This window comes from Orbicella faveolata, unplaced genomic scaffold (assembly GCF_042242905.1).
Source record: "Orbicella faveolata isolate gen_17 unplaced genomic scaffold, um_ofav_v1 contig_46, whole genome shotgun sequence".
NCBI lineage: Eukaryota > Metazoa > Cnidaria > Anthozoa > Scleractinia > Merulinidae > Orbicella > Orbicella faveolata.
The window spans coordinates 16436649-16456511 of NW_028301576.1; the positions used below are offsets into that span (position 1 = coordinate 16436649).

Genomic DNA, 19863 nt, shown 5'->3' on the forward strand with positions numbered 1-19863 from the left:
TACGATGTGAGGCATGTTTTTCACGTACTTATAACAGCATATAACAGCGAAGAAAACGTCTACTATAATATAGCTCAGACTACAGCGATGACAGCAGAAAATTACACAAATCACCAATACCATTACTTAGTTTACTGTGCGTTGAGTAAAATTTTGTGTGCAGCGCAATTTCGCTTAGCGATATATCGCTACGCAACAATATCTCGATGACCAGAAGCGATATATCATTTAGCTGTAGCGATATATCATTTAGCTGTAGCGATATCTCACTGACCGAAAACAGTATATCGTTTAGCTGTGGTGATATTTCGCTGAACAAGATCAATATATTGCCAAGCTTCATCGATATTAAACAAGCTGAACACTGCCAGTGCTCAGGAAAATATCGCAACTGTTACAACAATGGCTTTGCGATATTTCGCGTGATATATCGTTTCAAGCAAAATATCATTCAAATATCGCCGAAACATCGCGAATATCGTGACATTAATCGATTATCGTTTGCATTACTTTTGCACAGTACTGTAGAGGTTTCTTCATTAATCGGTCGAAATTGTCCTTTTAGACGGATATCTTCCTGAAGGAAGTTACTGATAGTTTTATCGTAGGCAGTTACATTAAACTGTTCGTTCTCCTTCTCTAATTGGAAACGTATTTTTTAGTCAGCAAATATAAACGAGCGTTGCTCTGTTGCATGATGTTATGAACCACAAGTTTAGATTCAGTATTTCCAGTTATTCTGGCTCTGCAGTCTAGCCTTAAAGTAGCAAGTCTTTGACGTTTTTCAGCAGTTGTACAGATCTTGCTACTGGTCAGGAGATATGTTATTCAGCAGTTGTAATGGTTGCGTTCAGTGAGGTGTTCGGCTTTTTTTTCCCACAAAACGATTTAACCTTGCAGTTACTGTGTGTATAAAAGTGGCCTTCCTGGATTTGATCTGTGGTGGTCTTCCCATACTGAAATCTGTATGATTGAGCTGAATCTACTAATTTTCCGTCTCTGACTCTGTTTTTGGAGTTGTTTGGTGTTTTCGAGTCTCTGGAAAGCCAACTAAAAGCGTAAAACTTTGTAACGCCTGACAACAGAATCTTTGAAACAATTGTCTTTTCTATTTGCAATAAATGTTATCTCAGTTAGGCCCTTTGCAGGGCAGGAAATAATATTTTGAAATCCAGTTGCCCAGTGAGCCAGGACATTTCAGTTGCCCCGACTAAACTATTACTTGCTCAATAGGCGTGTAATGTTCATGTGTTTCTATAGATACCGTCTATAATCAAGTATGCTTGGATTTTAAATTAATCCATTGCTATCAACTCATTGTTTTGCTCATCTTGCAGTCTTAAGTCCTGAAGTTGTTTTTGACTGGAAATTATCACTAACAAGATTGCTGAGGCTAATGTCACTTGACCACCAAACGTCCATTTTCACTTGTCGAAGAGAAAACATTTACTTACCCCAAGCAATCGGACCTGGGGTTTTTTCCTGCCCTACTGAGTTAGGGGAACGAAGAACTGGGTACAAGTCTAAACATAACTTAAGGGGGATTGCCTCAGGTTTTAGGCTTATATGGGGGACTCCATGCAGTGCTAGTAGGTTTAAAGAAAATTGGTTTGAGGGGAAGCCGAGTTAGAAGCCTGAACAAGACGAGCCAAGAATCCATTCTTATTCTCGAGCAAAACTTCAGGTTTGTCAAACTCAACCACTCTTCCCTGCTCCATAACCAACACTTTATCATAGTCCATGATGGTGTTCAAGCGATGAGCGATGGTTACTACAGTGGAATCTTTAAATCTGCTGCGTATAACTTCTTGAATCAGTCTGTCTGTCTTGAAATCCACATTAGCAGTGGCTTCGTCCAGAATGATGATCTTGCTTCTCTGTAACAGCGCACGCGCTAAACAGACCAGTTGGCGCTCTCCGACACTGAAGTTGTTCCCGGACTCTCTCAACTTGTACTCCAGCTGGTCAGGTAATTGTTGCACCAGGGTCTTCAGCTGCACATCTTCCAAAGCACGCCACAAATCATGATCTTGATATAAAGAAAAAGGGTCTAGGTTCTTCCTGAGACTGCCGCTAAAGAGCACAGGATCCTGGGTTATTACGGCCATGGACCTGCGAGACGCCTGAAGATTGAGATCCTTGATGTTCACACCATCTATAATGACCTGCGCGATGAATGAAGAAATGCGAGTCAGGATGAGCTAAGGTTGATAGACTTATCATATGGCAAGGTAGTCTGAAGGTAATTCCGAGTGGAATTTTGCCATAACGACCATTTCTACGGTAACGGTCACAAGCAGCGCATTTTTTGTTTTCGAAAGCCAGCGAATTGGAGAATTTTGGGGTTTACGTGTCCGGCTGGGCTGCCTGTAGGAAATCGATGTATTGTTTTTTCTTTTTATCCAAGTTGCTGTAATGTTATTGATGTGTTAATTAAAACGGTCATTCCAACAGTAGACAGCTAGAAACATTTGGTCCATATACCATCTGAAACCCTTTTTTGTTCGACATAGTGAGAACTATTTACAATTCGCTACTGATACATTGTGTTGTCCTAAATGTCACCTGATATCAAATACATTGGGGCTTAACAAAGCTAAAGAAAGTAAGTTAGCAATTAGCATCCTGTAATAAATAATAGGTTATTACGCAGTACTGACGACTAAATTCTGGTCCTCTTCTAATAATGAGAGAGCTAACTAAATAGCTTTTACTCGAAGAAAGATTTTTCTTGTCTAAGTACCTCTCCTTCAGGTTCTGGCATTCGGAACAAAGCTGTCACTAAAGATGATTTCCCAGCTCCCGTGCGACCTGCGACGCCAACTTTCTCCTTATCAGCGATACAGACACTTATGTTGTTCAAAATTGCCGGCGCGCCTTTCAAATAGGTCAATGACAAGTCACGTAATGTCAAGCTGCCCGTTGTCGGCCACTCTTCAGGTGGAAGAGCTTCAGTGCCGTACCCAGGCTCTGGCTCAATTTCGGTGTATGTGAACACCCTCTCTACTGAAGTCATGTAATTTTCTGTTTCCGAAGCCACACGGACGCCATATTGGGAGGCTTCTAAAGTCTCGGCTGCAAAAGTGAGAGCCATACCTGCCAAAGCTAAAAACAAAAGGAAGACTTTCTTTTTTGCTTTATTATACATTACCATATGCAATTAGAATGCCTGATGTCCAATTTGGAAGATCTGAAAGAGAAAAATTCTGAAGGACGATGCTGTCTTCTACCTTGACACATTATCTTATATTTATGGCAGTTACAGCATAAAATGACCAGGGGCCAGATTTACAATGTCCCTGTAGGATTAGATGTATCCAAGGTATTGTTCAAATACAAAACCCTATTGTCGTCGTGGAGAAGTCTTCGAATTCAGTCTGGAATTTGTGGTGGAATGGAAAGTGCCCAGTGATTTAGGAACTTACCAGGACTTTGTGTTGCTAACAAAGCTCCAGCTGACACGGATGTCACAAGAAAGTTAGTCAGAAGGTCCCCTCTAAACGCGAGCCAAAGTATAGAGGCCCTCAATAATACCAGGGCTGACGTGTTTCTGTCTTGATATCTGCAAAGGAAAAAAAAAAAAAGGCAGATTAGCTTGATAAAGCTTGATGACGCTACAATATAGTCGGTCAAGAATCTGTCTATGAGTAACCGCAGTATAGACCCATCATTACGACAAAGGGAATCATGGTTGTAGTTTTCATCAGTGCTGATCCTCACTCTTTTGTCAAATGTAAAGGTTGCTCACTATCCGAAACTTTCATCATCCATGTTAACAAACCCTAGGGATAAATCTCCTGCTCTTTACAGACCTCTTAAAAGTTTGCGAAGCCCAGCACGTCCTTTCAGGTAAACATGCATGTAACAGTTTGAGTACATACTTACTTGTAAAATTTCTGTAGGAAATCGTCTTCCATCTCGGATGATCGAATGATCTCCAATCCTGCCAAGCTATCAGCAATATGGGAATACACTGGACTGCAGGTTATCGCCTCAAGTCGCCTGATCTCACGAGCGGATCTCAAGTAATACTTAGCCAGGTACATAAACAAAAGCGTCAAAGGTGTACAAGTGATAAAAAGCCACACATTTGCTACTGCTGAAAGTATGGTAGCACTGAAAAAGTATAGACACAACTGAATGGCAAAAAGGAATTCTCCTGGAAGGATATCGTCCATGCACCCAACATCTTTAGAGAAACGGTTTAAGATGCGACCTGCCGGATTAGTGTCAAAGAATAGCACTGGTGCTTTCATAACTGCTTTTGTCATCTGGTCATGGAGGTTTTCTGAAGCTTTTAGAGCAGCGAGGTAGAAACAGAACGAGGATATTAGCGTAAGAAGCAAGGAGCCCGTAACAATGGATCCGTACACCAAAAGCGTTGTGTAACTCTTCTGTTGTCCAAATGGCATCTCAGTCATCCGAGAGAGCCACCAGAAGGGCGCTATCAAGAACACTGAAATAAAAAGAAAAGTATGTGTATTATCAAGTTTTGATTTTGGACACAAAAAAATGACAAAATTCATTTGGAGCGTAGGGCCAAGACTCGGAAACAAAGAGGTGCGGAAAAAATGCTATTAACAGGACTAAAAGAACATCTAAACGACGTATCTTCCGTTAGGGACTTTGGAAGGATGGGGCGACGGCTAAGTGTTTCCACGATTAGTTTTAAACTTAAAACAACCTCTGAATGAGATGCACGTTATTTATAAAAGGATTAAATAGGACAAAACGTTAAATTCCAGTTACGCCAACAGAGAGAAAGCTTCTTCGTTCAAAAGAGGAAAGTCCAATCGATGACAGTCCATGTACACTTTGGATGGTTCAACCACCGAACTATGGGCGTATCGCTCAGCTCTGAGATGATAGAGTCGTGCATGTGTGAGCGTAGATCTCTGTATGACTTTACTCTTGTACAGTTGTTTGGTGACTTAGAATTTCTCTTTTTCGAACAATTGAATTTGACAGCTTCCCTCTATTTATTAACATTATTGAAGTCGCTATTCCAACTTACCGCAAAACTATCAACCATTTACTCGATAAATACTGGAATTAATAGACGTAGAAAACCTTACATTTTGGAGAAATCTTTGAAAGGTATTCCCGAGTATTCCCGCTTAAAGTGGTGTGTTCAAATTTTCCAGTGCATTTTGAGATTGTCTATTTTCGTTCCAACTTCTCTCGGTAGAAGAGGCCACCCACACTGTGGTACTAGACTTTTATAACCTTGACGTGCAGAGGGAATTACATCCACTAAAAATTACTGCTTACCCTGAACAATTGCGAAGAAAACCATAAGACTGATTATCAAAATCGTTGGGAGTGCAGCTCTTAAGTATTTCCAGTACAACCACCACTTAACGGTTCCAACCATTCTGTCCTCCGCTTCATCTTCCAGATCTACCCTGTCATGGTGTTCTCCAGCGCAATTCATCGATTTCAAGGTATCTTCATTGAATACCGAAAACCTCTCGTCATTGTTTTGCTGGCCATTGAAATCTTTTTTTTCTTGAGAAACAAAGCAAGAAGCGACTTGTTTGTCCTTTTCTATTCGACTGTACGTTCCTTCACAGATAACGGAGCCATTCCGCAGGACAACAATGCTGTCTGTTTCTTTCAGAAACTGTAAGTGATGAGTGACCAGAATACGCATTCGCCCGTCTAAGAACTCTTTGATGCATTTATCAAACAAATGTTTACCAACTTTGGCATCCACTGCACTGAGTGGATCATCCAATAAGTAGATGTCCGCATCTGAGTAGATTGCGCGTGCCAGACTAACTCGTGCACGCTGACCACCACTTAGGATCACTCCACGTTGTCCAATCTCAGTTAGATCACGTTTCGTGAAGCTTGCTATATCTTTCTCCAAGTCACAAATTTCGATAACCTTATTGTACCTTTGCACATCGAATTGGTTGCCAAAAACGATGTTGTCTCGCACAGTACCAGAATAGACCCATGGTGTTTGGGAGACGAGGGCTATTTTTCCAATACAAGAAATTTTGCCAGAGGAGATTGGGAGTTCTCCTAGGATGGTCATCAGCAAAGATGTTTTGCCGCTTCCAACTGGCCCTGTTATGCCCAGAAGTTGCCCATCTGCAGCACTCAATGAAACACTTTGTAACGCTGGAAGTTCTGTTGTTTGGTTCCAAAAACACGAAACGTCCTCAAGAAATATCCGTGGTTTGATGTCTTGAGATGTCTGGCCTAGTTTCGGATGAGGTTTTCCATTTCTAAAGCTCTCAATTGTAGCAAATTCTGGTTCATACCCTTTGCCTCTGAAGGAAACTTCTGGAGAAGACGGCTTGTCTTGGTAGTCCATGTTGCGTGTTAACATGGATTTCTTTTCTATTAAGTTTTGCATCCTATCGCATGCAGTTCTTGCATCGGCAATGTAGCGTAATGAATCTGCTATAAAGATCGTGACTACCATCTTTAAGTTATTTAAAAGAGTAAGCAAAGTAAAGACTTTAAACGATGTCAGCGAAGTATCCATAAAAAGTAGAGTCGTGACTGAAATGAATCCTGCCATGGCTGAGCTTGAGAAGAACAGGGCGTAGATACTGGAGACTATGAACCCTCGAATACGAATCAGTGAGATTTCCTTTCTGTCAAAATGAAATTGAAACGTGTTGGGTTAATAATACGATATCAGAACTTTAACTGGTCTCAAAACGTTAGAAACAGGGAAGATATTTCAGTCTCAGTCCGGTCTCTCTAGTTTTAAGTAACGATACTGACAAAGTAGTTCTTTGAGCCAGCCCGTGTTTTGCACTTTCCCGAACGCTAAATTGTGGTGTGGCTTCAGTCCTTGTCTTGAAATGCTATACACTGTATTAATTGTATATTGTAATTATAATGTATTAATTAATTGTATATTATAATTGTTAATTATACAATATGTCGAATAATTCTCGCATTTTGATTGGTCCTTACTTATGATCTACTGTGGGACAGACGCATAGATGACGTCATCAACAATTGGTTTTGTCATCTTAATAGACACCTTAAGATACCAGGACGGGACGAGCTAAGTAAATTTACTCAACCGGGCATGCGCACGAGAACTCTCGACTAATCTCTCTGCCGTCCTCGTCTCGTCGAGGACGTCATTTTGCCCGACTAGCCGTCGTATCGAAAACGTGAGTATTTTGCACTTGTTTTACTCGGATAAATGTTTCAATCGACTTTATTTTCAGTTATATTGATAGGAATGTTTATAAGGTTCGCATTTTTCGTGATTGTAGTGTAGAATACTACGCTGACATACGAAAATGTGAATAAAAATATTCCTCGTCTGTTTGTTTGTGTTTCAGTCACTGTTCAGTCGCTGTCACGTGTGTGCAAGCTCAATACAAACTGTATGCACTGAGAATACATCAGTGTAAGTACAGTCGATAAATTGTTGTAAGAATGAACGCCATGGAGCATCTATCGAGCAAATAAAAAACACATTTTCAAACTGATGTTTAGTTGTTGTTTTTCTATACTACCCGGAACTTGATGCAACGTTTGATTTATTTTCATAATGCTTGTTACAATTACAGATGGAAATTGAAATGTTCAGCAAAAGTCAGGATTCTTCGGTGACAGAATTCTCAAACGTTTCGGTGGTAAAAAGCCATCTAAAGCAGGTCAATCAGATTGTTCGTTTTATTTTTTCCTAGGGAAATTGAGGTTTCTCTATCAAAATATTGACAGATGTTTGCTTCGCTTATAAAGAAAAATAAATTTAGCATCGCTATTCACTATCGTTTAAGCTTAATAGGATAAGATTTCTACCATCTTTTTCATAGTCTAAAGGATGTGTGAATTATCGACGTCGCCGAACTTTGCGAAAATACACGTCTTAAGCATTTTGTTTTTGGCGACACGACGGGACCCGCGAAAGATTCCCGCGTCCACTGCCGCTCCCGTCCTGGCCTTCCCGTCCTCGTATCTTAAGGTCCCTAATATATAAAACAGAGACATTCCATGTTGCCGTGGGTCTCTTCAGTAACAGATCACAGAAGACGTCAAAATATGCAAGAACATCAGTAACATACCGGCCTAACGGCCAGTGTGTCACTTACTTGTGTTCTTATCGCATTTTGACCTCATCTGTGACCGGTACGACTCCATGGAATCTCTTTATTAAATGGGAAACGATGAGAGAACCAATACGACTCGCGGCTTTCCAGTAGAACACAGCTGGGTGCCTACTAATTAACAATTAGATTATGGGCTCGAGATTTCTATGAGGTGATAGTTGATGAGGCAGAAGGCCGAATCAACTATCACCTCATAGAAATCTCGAGCTCGTAATCGAACTGTTTTAGTAGAATTCTAACTGAAATTTGCTTCGAATAATGATTCCAAATATTTCTGGTCTTAATATTAAACTTCTCGCTTTAGAGAATTCGCGCGGACTGAGTTGTCAATTTGATATTTTCAGTTGTGTGCGCGCGCTTATCAGTTTCTTTCAAAAAAATTCGAGTTTTTTTAATTGCAGAAGCCGTGAATGTCCTTTTTCAGTCTTTTCAGGAATTTAATTATCCTTTTGTTTTTAAATGTTCTTTCAAAACTTCGGAGAAACGAGAAAACGATGAAATTTTATCGACCACACCAAGCCACTGAACACTAATTAAACAATAGAGTGTTTCTGTCGAGGAACTATCGGCTGCTGGTTGCCTCGCGGAAATTTGATGGTCTTAAAACAAATATTTGCCCGAGAAGCGAAGCTTCGAGGGTAAATATGCTAGTCAAACTTCCAAGTGGCGACTATCAGAGCGATAGTTCCGAGACATAAACAATCTATTGTCTTTATTGTTCACTACTAAATTTTCTTCCGCTCTCCAGTTCAAAAATCATATCGAATTATTTTCAACTTTTTTAGATTAAACCGTGAATGCCAAATGTAAAATTTAAAAAGGGAAATAAACAAGACCCACTTAATACAATTTCATTTGTTTATTTTTTTATAAGCTCGCCTGTTTACAGAAAATCTCTCACGGACGAGTACTATCCATCTGGGTATTTTCCTCGGACGGGCACTATCGGCTGATAGTGTCTCTCCGTACACCATTTAAACCAATAAGAATCGGAGAAAATTTAGTCGTGAACTGTAATGGCTGATAGTGTGCGATGGCTCAGCCAATCAGATTGCAGCATTTGCTTTAGTGTTCAAGTAGAAATCTACTAATTAACAATTAGATCCGTAACCCTTGCGGCCTACGAGTCAATAGCCCATGAGGCGAACTAATAGTCCTCGAGTAGCGTAGCCAATTAGAATGCAGGATTTGCATTAGTCCACTAGTTGGGTGACACTAATTGCTGATAGTCCACTATGCTCGACTTAAAGGCTCAAAAATGCTAAAATCGTTCACTTGATTTCGGATATTTTCTGTGTAACAACAATGCCAGTTGCTGTTGTTTTTAATAAGCGATAGAAAACTCGGATGAGCCACGTTGACTATTCGTTCAAAGATGGTAAACGACTATTGGCGGGCGTGTAGCCTAAATGATTGGAAAGACACCAATATATTAGATACCAACCTTCTTATTTGGGCAACAAGGTCTCTGAAGTTCCATTCCCAGGCGTACATCTTAACCACGCGGATTCCTGTAATGATCTCTTTCATTATCTCCAATCGTTTGTCGGTCACTGCAGCTGATTGGTGGCGTACCTTACCAGCCTTATGAGCTGCAAATGATCCATAGGCAACAACAAGAAGGAAGAAAGACGCTCCTATTAAGGCTTGCCATGCAACTAAGTACCAAACAAGAACCATGGAAGCAACAATGTCCAGTGGAACAAACGAAAGTAAAAAAATGGCATAACCCATTTTCTCAATGGCTTGAGCATCGTTAGAAACAAGATTGATCGTATTTTCTGAAATGGTGTCTTCTAAAGTGCTTCGATTTAAGGTAAGAATCTGGAAAAAAGGAAAATACACTATGTTTTATTATATAATCAGAGCATGCTGCAGTTTTCGATTGAGTTTCGTCAGACGAAAACCAAAGTTATTACTCTGACCAATCACAAATGGCACAGACAAGCCAGTGAACCAATCAAAAACCAAAGCAAATACATGTAGCCGACGCAAAGCGCGAGAAAACGTTTGCGAGCGAGTTGCGATTAGTTTCAGTTTTACTTCTGATTGGATGACAAAGTGGTGCCAGTATTTTGAAGCCAATTGCTTACCGTGGTAATGCAAAACCAAGTAAATACCACTCTAAGCTGATCATAGCCTTCGTCGTTCGCGTTCCCCAGACTACGCAGAACCTGGTCATATCACGTTCTTGTTTTACAGAGGACCGCAAAGAAATGTACAAAGATTTATAACGCACGTGCACGGCTATTGTTTTGCTCATTAAACCTTTCGTTTGGTGATGGTCCCGTTCCCTTCGTCGTCGTGGTTTGCTTAAATTCCCTTACATAGCTAGGCGACAATTTGCATTTCTGTCCACATGCTCAGAACCAGTCCCTCACGCCAATCAACAACATACAGCACTGTTTTCGAAATAAGTTAAAACGAATACTTTCTTATTAAGTAAACATCACGCTTGATGCTTGAGGATTTTTAAAAAAGGTTAATATCAGAAGTTTAGAAATTAACATGTCATGTGCATATCGTGAACAAATGATAGCTTTTCCTTTCGCGTTACGCCTTATTAGAACCAGATTTCTGATGAAAATTACTTGCCTTTTTGTAAACTAGTCCAGTCATCCCTACTTTCAGTTTGGTCGATGTTATATCCATCTTGAATATTCCATGATTTGAGCATACAGTTCTTATAAAGGTAGCAAGAGCAATACCAATGATGATTGGCAGCGTTGACCTGTAACTGATTTCTGTAGAAGTAGAAATGCTTTTCAAGAAGAACCACACGATCAAAGGAAAAATATTGAATGCTATTAAATAAAATATCCTGAAGAACGCTACAATGATATAGTCTCTGTAGGGAATAATTCTCATCATGGCCCTCCACAGACGAGGCTTTGTTCGGTTCTGTTCAGACGCTCTTTCCTCTGCCAGCCATTCCCTCTCCAAGTCAGCCACCAACCTTTCTGCTTGATATGAAGTTCCGACCGCCAACAAATGTTTCTCTTCTAATGGTTGTTTGCTTCCGAGTTTAAGAACATCGTTTATCCAGGAGGCAGTCAACAGCGAGAGAAAACTTGCCTGGTCTCTTGGATTACGCACGAGAGTATCTTCCATTCCTCAATTTCAATGGCCTTCTTCGGAAACCTGACAGAAGTAGGAGAGAAAGAAAGACAAGCAAAGTTACAAACGCAAAATTCTGTTTTACTCGTCTTTGACTTTCTACGTGTAGATCAATTATTGGTTGAAATCCACGAGAGGGACAAATAGTTCTTACGTTGTTTTACTTGGTTCATGGAAATCAAATCCCCTCAACGAGAAAGAAGGATTTTACTAGTTTTACCGCTGTATGTTTTTACTTTGGCTTATGAAACCTGTGCTTAAAGAGAGAGAAGCAGGTTATTAGTTTTATCGGGTTTTTTTTTGCACTGTAGTTTTTACTTGCGTCGTGAAAATTGGCCTGGCTTATGACAGTGTAAGCGTAAACAGAAAGAAGGATTTCAGTTATCAGTTTTATCGGTGTGTGTATGTTTTTGTACTGTAGGTTTTTAGTTGCGTCTGGCTCGATTTGTTCTCCTTCGGATATGTTCTTGGAATAGAGACAATGTTTTGGTTCGATTTTCTTCCTTTTAGTCATTACCAATCCATTCAAAACGATGAAGATCCTTTGGGTCATTTCATTGGGATGAATCTCCAGAAATTTCTAACTGAAACATTCAATCGGACAGCCACAGATTCTTGTCTCTAAAACCACCTTTCCCTCTTAACTTAATATTACTTCTTTAAACGGTGTTTTGCTATCTTGGTAACCTACTATTTTCAGGTTTGCTTCAATTTAAAGGTGACTTTGTACGTGGCCATAATAACTCAAACGCCTGACTGAGCTCTTTTAAAGATGCCCTAATCGACCAGTTTTAGGTAAAAATCAACCTGTGTATATTTGCGGGAAGGAGACTGCCTTTTCAAAGAGTGTAGCCAATCAAATCATATGTGTTTAGAGCCGCCTTTTGCTCGTTACCAAGGCCCCGCCGGCTACGAGGGACGGGTGGCTTTGGTGAACAGAGTAACATCAACATTGAGTCATCATTGGTCATCCTACAAGGCTACAATTTTTACACGCACGAACACCAGGCAACTGTATACGCCGAACTAACGAGGGTGTGCTTGGCTGTTTTTCCGTATACTTCCTTATTATTATACAGTTATTTATACAGCACGTAAGGTGTTGGGATCGGGACCATATTTGTACACGGAAATAACTCAAAAAGATAACTCTTTCTTTCTGGTTTTCATTTCTCTTGTTCAGTTATCATATATATACATAGGAGGATAGGACATATATATATATATATATATATATATATATATATATATATATATATATATATATATATATATATATATATATATATATATATATATAGGAGGACAGGACACTTAATGCTCACAGTGCCTCTCTTCACCCAGGTGTATAAATCAGGGGGATATACCGACGAATTTCATGCCGGGCCCCTGCGATGGACTAGTATCCCATTTAGGGGGTGTCACGCCATTCAAAATAGACCAAAATCAAAATCAAAACCGTTCAATAGATAAAGTCCAGAATCTGAGAAAAGAAAGAAAGTAAATATGCAAAGATTCTCGCCAAGATTCAGGTCACAGCAAGTTTTCTTACGCAAGATATGCGGAGAAACTTTTTACCCAAATTTATAGAGATTTGTATGGAGACGCCATGCTGGTGCCCATCCAGATGGGCACCAACATGGCGGCCGGAAACCAACAGAAACATCTGCAACTGAGTTTTGGTATAAAAGCGTGAATTTATCTCTCGAGGAACTCAAAAACATTAAAATAATACTTTTTCTAATACAAAAACTATTCGGATAGCCAAATTACCCGAATTAAGTCACATTTTTAACCAACATTACAGCTCTCTCGGCCGTCATTTAAATGCCGCGTCACGCAAATGCTTAGAAATTCAAGCGCAATCTATCACAAAACCAAGAACCCATTCGGAGCAAACATTTTTATGAATATTAGTTTTCAGCTGCTCTTATACATCATGGAAATAAAATGTCAGGAAGATCAATAGTTTTGTAGTTTGAATTTTAGTGACGTCATGTGAAAAGCGGCAATATGAGGAGGACATGGGGGGGGGGGCGGGGGGGGGGGTTCTGAACACCGCAACACCGCAAAAAACATTGACGAACACCGCATCACCGCAAGAAAAGTCAACGAAACACCGTCACCGCAACACGTATTTTTAGCGCCATGATTCGAGTTTACACTTAAAATAATACCTTTATACCTCAACAATTTTCCACAAAATAAGCACATCACAACGTTTTTCATTGCGCATATGTCGATACTGCTGATGCCTGTAAATCCGTTTTCTTGCTCTTGTGAAGAAACCTTGCGCGAAAGTAGGAAGCGGACGAAGAAAAAAGAGAGGAGCCTCGAGAGATAGCCTCTACCCCAGATCCCTCTCTTCTCCTACTTCGCTAACTTTTCTTGGTGTATAAACCCACTGACTGAAGCCCTATCTGGACTGAAGGTATTGCTTTCCGGAGCTAGCTGCGTTTGCGTTCGATATCGATAATCGTTTGAAAAAATAGAAGGTCAAGAAAGTCGCAGGACCTTGGAGCGGATATAGAATGACCTATAGATGAAGCCGAATAGCAAAAGGAAAAAATGTTGTAAACGTGTGTAAGTTACAAAGCTTCCTTAGCTTAGAAAGAGAGCCTGTTTGGGGGGGGGGGGGGGGGGGAGGGGGGTACCCATGTCCCCTGTCTGAAATTCGCCACCAGCCATGTCGGCATTTCGCAAGATTCCTATGTCGCCTGTCGGAATTTCGTCTCAGAGGAGTTGTGTCGGGAAATTTGACCTTGTTCGATTAAAACGAAGCTACACGTATAACACATATAATTAAGTATCTCCAGAAGCCATAATCGGGGACTCCGTCCCCGACTATGGCTCCTGGTATCTCTGGATATAATTAACTCCTTGTATGCTTTGCATTTGCTTCGAACACTTTTCAGCAGTAGGAATTCTTATGCAGAGCCAGCATTTCTCCGGTCAGTGGGTTTAATGATTACTTAATGGTTACTTTTAAAGCATCACATTTCGACTCAGAATGAAGGAAAAGACTTCTTAGCTACTTCAATTTTTAAACATTTTCTAAGGGGCTGGGGGCATGTTGGGGGGCATATTAGGGGCATGCTTTCTAAGGGCTTGGGCATGCTTTCTAGCGCTGAGGTTGCTAACCTCCTAGGGGATGTGGGAGCATGCTCCCCCCGGGAAATTTTGAAATTCAGCCGCTTGGAATTGCTATTTTCAGTCATTTTCCACTCAGTATTTGGACCTAAAGTACAATCGAACCTATGACTATTTTTACCATGTTTATGTTTAACAACCGTTCTTTAACTCAAAATCTCAACGGCCTCAATCAAATAATCTCTCCTATCTATAATCTTCCTTTGAATTTAGCGTAATCCTTATCTTCTGCTGAAGACGAGAAGACCTTGGCAGCTTTCCCCTGTCTCTCTTTTCCTTCCATAATGCCATTTGTTGATAATACAGCTTTATAATCTTTTACTGGTGACCCACTAATAAAAATATGAAGCGGACGGTCAAAGATCTCTTTCCTTTTTCCTTAAGCGTGTTTTTAGGTGTTTTAGGGCACTGCTCACTCAGCTGAGACTGAGAAAAAATACTCAGCAATGACGGACTCGATTTATTCGACGTGGACGTTTTAGCATATACAAGAAAACCTGGGTTTCACGACCCGTCGACATCGCGCTTGAGAGAGGAAAACACATTTAAAACTCTGGAAGGGCGTCCTCACTTCGACTCAGACGTTTAAAACAATCATTGCATTCTCAGTTCCGAAATTCGTCGTCGGTCTATCTTGCCATTGGTGTCGCTTTCCCTATTTCGCTGGAGTAGTCTGTCGTTCGCCGCCAATTCATAGCTCTCATGTCGCCGTTTCAAGGCCATGTCGCTTGTCGGAATTTACCCCTAACAGGGTCTCTAGAAAGCCTTCTTTCTTCCCTGCCGACGCGACATCTGAATATATTTTGTGGCCGGTAGTTTTCGCGGCCTTTTCCTTTTTTCGTAGGAAAAAGCTGCGCAGTCAACAATACATTATATTCGGCCTTGGCGTTTCCAGAATTTCCAGGATTGTTTCTGTCCTCGCTCCTCCACGTGTCTAGCGAACACTGAGTTCCGGGTGGCAGAGGTCGAGTTACTTGACAAGTTACGAATAAATGAAAACAGCTTCGCATTGGCAGCCGAAGCATATTCAAGATTGCCTGGAAAGTGATGGTCTGTATTTTGTTGCAAATTATTAACCTCAATGGTATGTGTTTGTCATAAACTAGCATGGATTAACGAAGTTTACATGCCACATTTAGGTCAAATTTAGGTTTGAGAAAGGTAAATCAAAACACCCCAGCACCGCAAACAATTTCATTTCACCGAACACGGCAGCGTGAAAAACACAAACATCGCACACCGTAGGGTTTGAGATCACCGCAACACCGCAAGTTGAGATTTTATTCACCGCATCACCGCATTCAAAAAACATCAACACCGCAACACCGCAAATCCCCATGTCCCCCTCCTATATCTACGTATGCATGAATGATATTATTTGAAGAACAGTTCTCTAGTGACAACCTCGTTCCCAGGGTCTCTCATCTTACCGCCCCCTGGAGCGAGCGAAGAGAGACCCTGGTTGGGTCTGGTCACGTGCCACTTTGACAATTGAGAACATCAGGGAGGGGTCCTCTGTAATCAGCAGTTTGTCGCGTTGAGCTTTGTCGCGCGCTGCGACCGCCACATTACCCGTGGCGTTTATCAATACTTAGCTTTCAGGCTGAAATTCGAATAATATCTGTTCCAACGTTTACCTAAAGGTTAAGCAAGTCTGTCTCGAGGCAATTTAGTGGTCGTGATTTTCAGTGTTGCCGTCTTACCCACTGGATTTATGGAAAGTCATTCATATTTCAACTGTGGACGTCGAGCAGCGCAATTTCATCCCGTAGTAATTGTTGTTGCTCCTTTGAATGCACTCGATCAAATTGATGCAAAAAAACATAAGAACGTCTCTAGGAAAACGTATAGCTTTCTCAAAGTAAAGCTACGGCAGTCTCTGAAGAAAAGCTGGACGAAGATAAATATGATTTTCGTGCAACGCACTGTGCTTGAAAACAGTTCTAATCAAATAGCCGGGCCCGGCGTCACCTGCGGCGTCACAGTATAGAATGCAAGTAAGCAATATGTTCACGGAATATTTTAATCTTTGTCCCTGGAGAGCCAATACTTAGAGCCTTAAAACATATCTTGCAATAGAAACGAACCTAAACAAAGTATAAGCACGGCATGGCAAATTACAGAGGTGTCAAACTCTGAGAAGCGACGTGCAGTTAACAGCGGAAACCATGCAGACTTACGACCTCTAAAAATATGCTGTAACATAATCAAACGACTCCGCTCTACTTATAATTTCCATTTCTTCTAATAACACGGCACAAAAAATGCCCCTCAGAAACACGCTTGAAGCAAAGAAAGGTCGAGAGATCGAGAATTAAATGAAAATGTGCACAATTCTCTCGAACCGTTGGTGTCACGTACAATAATTTATTAACGACACAATAAAAATTATATTTTTCTTTTTCTAGTCTCGTTTCGTTCGAAGATAAATCCATTTTATCAGCAACGACGGCGAAATGTATACCGCGACGAGTTCGCTGTATTTATATCCTTCGCGCTCGGCAAAGTTCGGGGCGCCGACGGCGCGGTGAAACTTCAATAAATCTTTTCACCCTTTCGCTCCTTTCGAAGTGACTTTGGCTTTCAGTGATCATTTAAAAGGCCCTTAATTCTCTAGAATTATTTAATCGCCGGTAACAAGACCTACACTTCATTCTGAGGTAAAGATGAGCCAAACATCTTCCATACACAGCCTCGGCTGCGGTGTGTAATTCTCCATTCGCCTTCGTGAGGAGATTTTTACAATATGTAACGTCCTTCACTGAACCATGCAACCATCAGCGACATGGATTTCCGCTATCAGATGATGGATAAGTTTTCCTTGGCGTTTGCAGAATATTACCGCCGGACATTGTCGCAGAACATCATATCGTTCTTGGTTTACTTCGCTCGCTCCAGGGGGCGGTAAGATGAGAGACCCTGGGAACGAGGTTGCTCCAGTGAATCATGACTAATTACCATACCCGCAGGCTATAATGTATTGAAAGTGCTGGGCTAACAGTTCTCTTCGTTGGACCACTCTTGTGCTGTATTAAAATGATAGGACTAATAACTATTTATAATCCGACCTTGATAGAATCTGTTTTTCACACAAGCGTCTGATTTTTTATTCCCTCTTCACTTAACAATATGAGTTACACCCATAAAATGGCAGACGAAATGGCATAATCAATCGTATGGAAATGTCAGTTTCTTACATAATACAAACCAATTTCGCTGTTAGGCTTTGAAGGACTCTCGATAAAATCAGTTTGAAAACACTCTTTTACTCCTCAGTGGACTGAATGTTTGGCAGGGTTTATAAAAACATCAAACGAAAAGGACGGTCAACAAAACACGAGAACAATATCAGCAAATATCCCCAGGCAATACCAATGAGTGGTAATGACTGCTTTCAGGACTGATACGTACTGGCGCATAATTACTGTCATGGCAGGGCATCTTTCAGGCTCTGAAGTAAACCAATACTCCATTGACATTTTAGCTAAAACACGGCAGGGTTAATATTTTGCAGAACGCAGCACGCCGAACGCCACTGCACTGTTTGCTTGCGGTTAGCTTTTGTTTGTTTAAGGACAGCATTATATTGCATATGGCCCTGTCCAACAAATAAAGGCTAACCGCAAGCAAATATAAGTAAAGCCTGGTTCTCATATACCGCCGACATACCTGGGACACCGTTACGGCATTTGTGAACATTTATCGCCGAATCATAATCTATCCCAAGCATTGACCGTGCGAAGTTGAGCTGAGTTCAACTTCGCAGGCAAGCCGGCGGTTGTCGGCGGTTGTCGGCGGTTGTCGGCGATGAAAATATTTTATGTGAACATCATCTGCGGACGCAACGTACTCCAGTTAGACGATTGGATCCGTATTTATAGGTAAAATATTTGAAAATTGCGCAATTCGATTTGCATTTCGAGTAAATTTGAGTATGTCGGCGATCCATCGCAGATGAGCCGGGGACCCATTGGGACAGATCGCCGAAAGAAACTAGCCGGAAGCAAACAGTGCATTCGACATTCGGCGTTCTGCGAATTACCCCTGCCGGTTCAAACACGAAACGTTAAGAAAACGATAAACGTCAATGCAGACTTCAGCTTGAAAAATAATTTGACTCAAAATCACAGGTATTGAAAAGCTCATTACACGTGTGTAGCATGAGCCCGTGTGCATGGTTAATATAAATTTCTTTGTTACTTTAGATTCCACAGAATATCAGTGTATATAGGCGTGAGATACTGGTATTATTTCATCGACTGATGAAACCGTCGGGATCCTCGTGCTTGCCGATAAATTCTACCGAGGATGTTATGTAATCGGTTGGAGTCTCTCGCTAGACATAATGCAATAGCCAATTAAAAATTTCTTTTGTGCTTGCCGTTGCTTCATTCTGGGATTACAGCTGGTATTAGTATGCGATTCAACGCAGCAGGGACATAAATATGATGTGAAATGCAAATCACTTACCTGACAAAAATCAGCTAGAGATAGTGGCATATATACTACATCAAGGTCTATCGTGATTGTCACGCGATCTGTTCTCGTGGCCCAAAACTATCATGGCAAAACAAAAGGTTAAAGAAACTAACTCACGGCAAGACAGATTTCTGACAGGAACAAAAAGTCCATTCGCGACAAGACCATTAAATTTACTCACAGCAAAACAGAATCAACTCACGGCAAAACTATCTTAATTCACGCGGGACTCGCCGTTCGCTTTTCTTTCACTCACGCGGCAAAACAAAGAAAATAGTTGATCAGCGGTTGCATTTGCACATAAATGATTCTTCGTGTGTGAAGTTCACGAATAACTCGCTCAGAACTGCCTTTTTCTCGCAAATTGTCGTCCCTATTTGTGGCAACGAGTCTCCTTATTGCCTCAATATGGGCCATCTTTCTTCAGCCACATGACTTAGGTGATTAAAGACGGTTAGCTTGGAGGTACAAAGTCAACGTGGAGTGCTAGAAAGGGGATAAGTGCCGGGGGGGGGGGGCTCCCGTATAAAAAGAACGGGGGTGTTGTCGTACCTTTTAAGGGTTTAAAAAGCAGTTCCTCTCAGGGTGTTCAGCCTCAAATGCTTCACAGCGGGAGCCTTTGCGGTACCTTGCAGGGTATTGAGCCGAAAAAAAAAAAAATGATTGGAGATAATTTGTTTTAGAATTGGTACCTCTTAGGGGTGAAAAAGAATTGAAGCCACGCCCACAAAACAGGATCTTGGTACCTCTTAGGGGTTCTTTTTAAACTTTTCGATGAGCACCCACGTCCTAATTATACGGGAGTTCCCCCGGTACTACAAAATTATCCCACACGTATTTTAAGCTCTTTCATCAGACAATGGAAACAGTAAGTGGACACTTTACATTCGTTCAAAATCACATGGCAAGCTTTATGTTTTGACAGCTCTAAAATCGCTCACTATTAAAGCCGACTGCAGTTTAACCATTTTCGAGTTGCATTTCACCTTTAGGTTAAACAAAAAAATTAACCGGAGGTATATTG

General features: G+C 41.0%; 1 protein-coding gene across 2 annotated transcripts; it reads right to left on the reverse strand.

Annotated features, from left to right (window-relative positions):
• On the reverse strand, positions 1-19124 carry LOC110051101 (ATP-binding cassette sub-family C member 4-like). 2 transcript variants are annotated; one of them, XM_089278303.1, is made up of 9 exons: positions 19042-19124; positions 18831-18917; positions 10689-11234; positions 9538-9917; positions 5272-6611; positions 3886-4456; positions 3426-3562; positions 2744-3105; positions 1-2165 (listed from the first exon to the last, which is right to left on the reverse strand). In XM_089278303.1, the coding sequence occupies exons 3-9, from the start codon at positions 11202-11204 to the stop codon at positions 1596-1598; spliced, it is 3876 nt and encodes a 1291-aa protein (XP_089134429.1). In that variant the 5' UTR covers positions 11205-11234; positions 18831-18917; positions 19042-19124; the 3' UTR covers positions 1-1595. The 2 variants fall into 2 exon arrangements, with proteins under 2 accessions (XP_089134429.1, XP_089134428.1); XM_089278302.1 differs by having other exon boundaries at positions 19021-19122.
• Between the last annotated feature and the right edge of the window lie 739 nt (positions 19125-19863).

What these genes read in the sequence shown, in the direction of transcription:
- LOC110051101 (XM_089278303.1), bottom strand. Translation starts at nt 11,204, where the DNA reads ATGGAAGATACTCTCGTGCGTAATCCAAGAGACCAGGCAAGTTTTCTC. An exon ending in TTTCTTCGCAATTGTTCAGG is followed by an intron (nt 4,457 to 5,271) that starts GTAAGCAGTAAT and finishes TTTTTATTTCAG; the next exon opens with TGTTCTTGATAGCGCCCTTC. An exon ending in TTCCTACAGAAATTTTACAA is followed by an intron (nt 3,563 to 3,885) that starts GTAAGTATGTAC and finishes TTTCCTTTGCAG; the next exon opens with ATATCAAGACAGAAACACGT.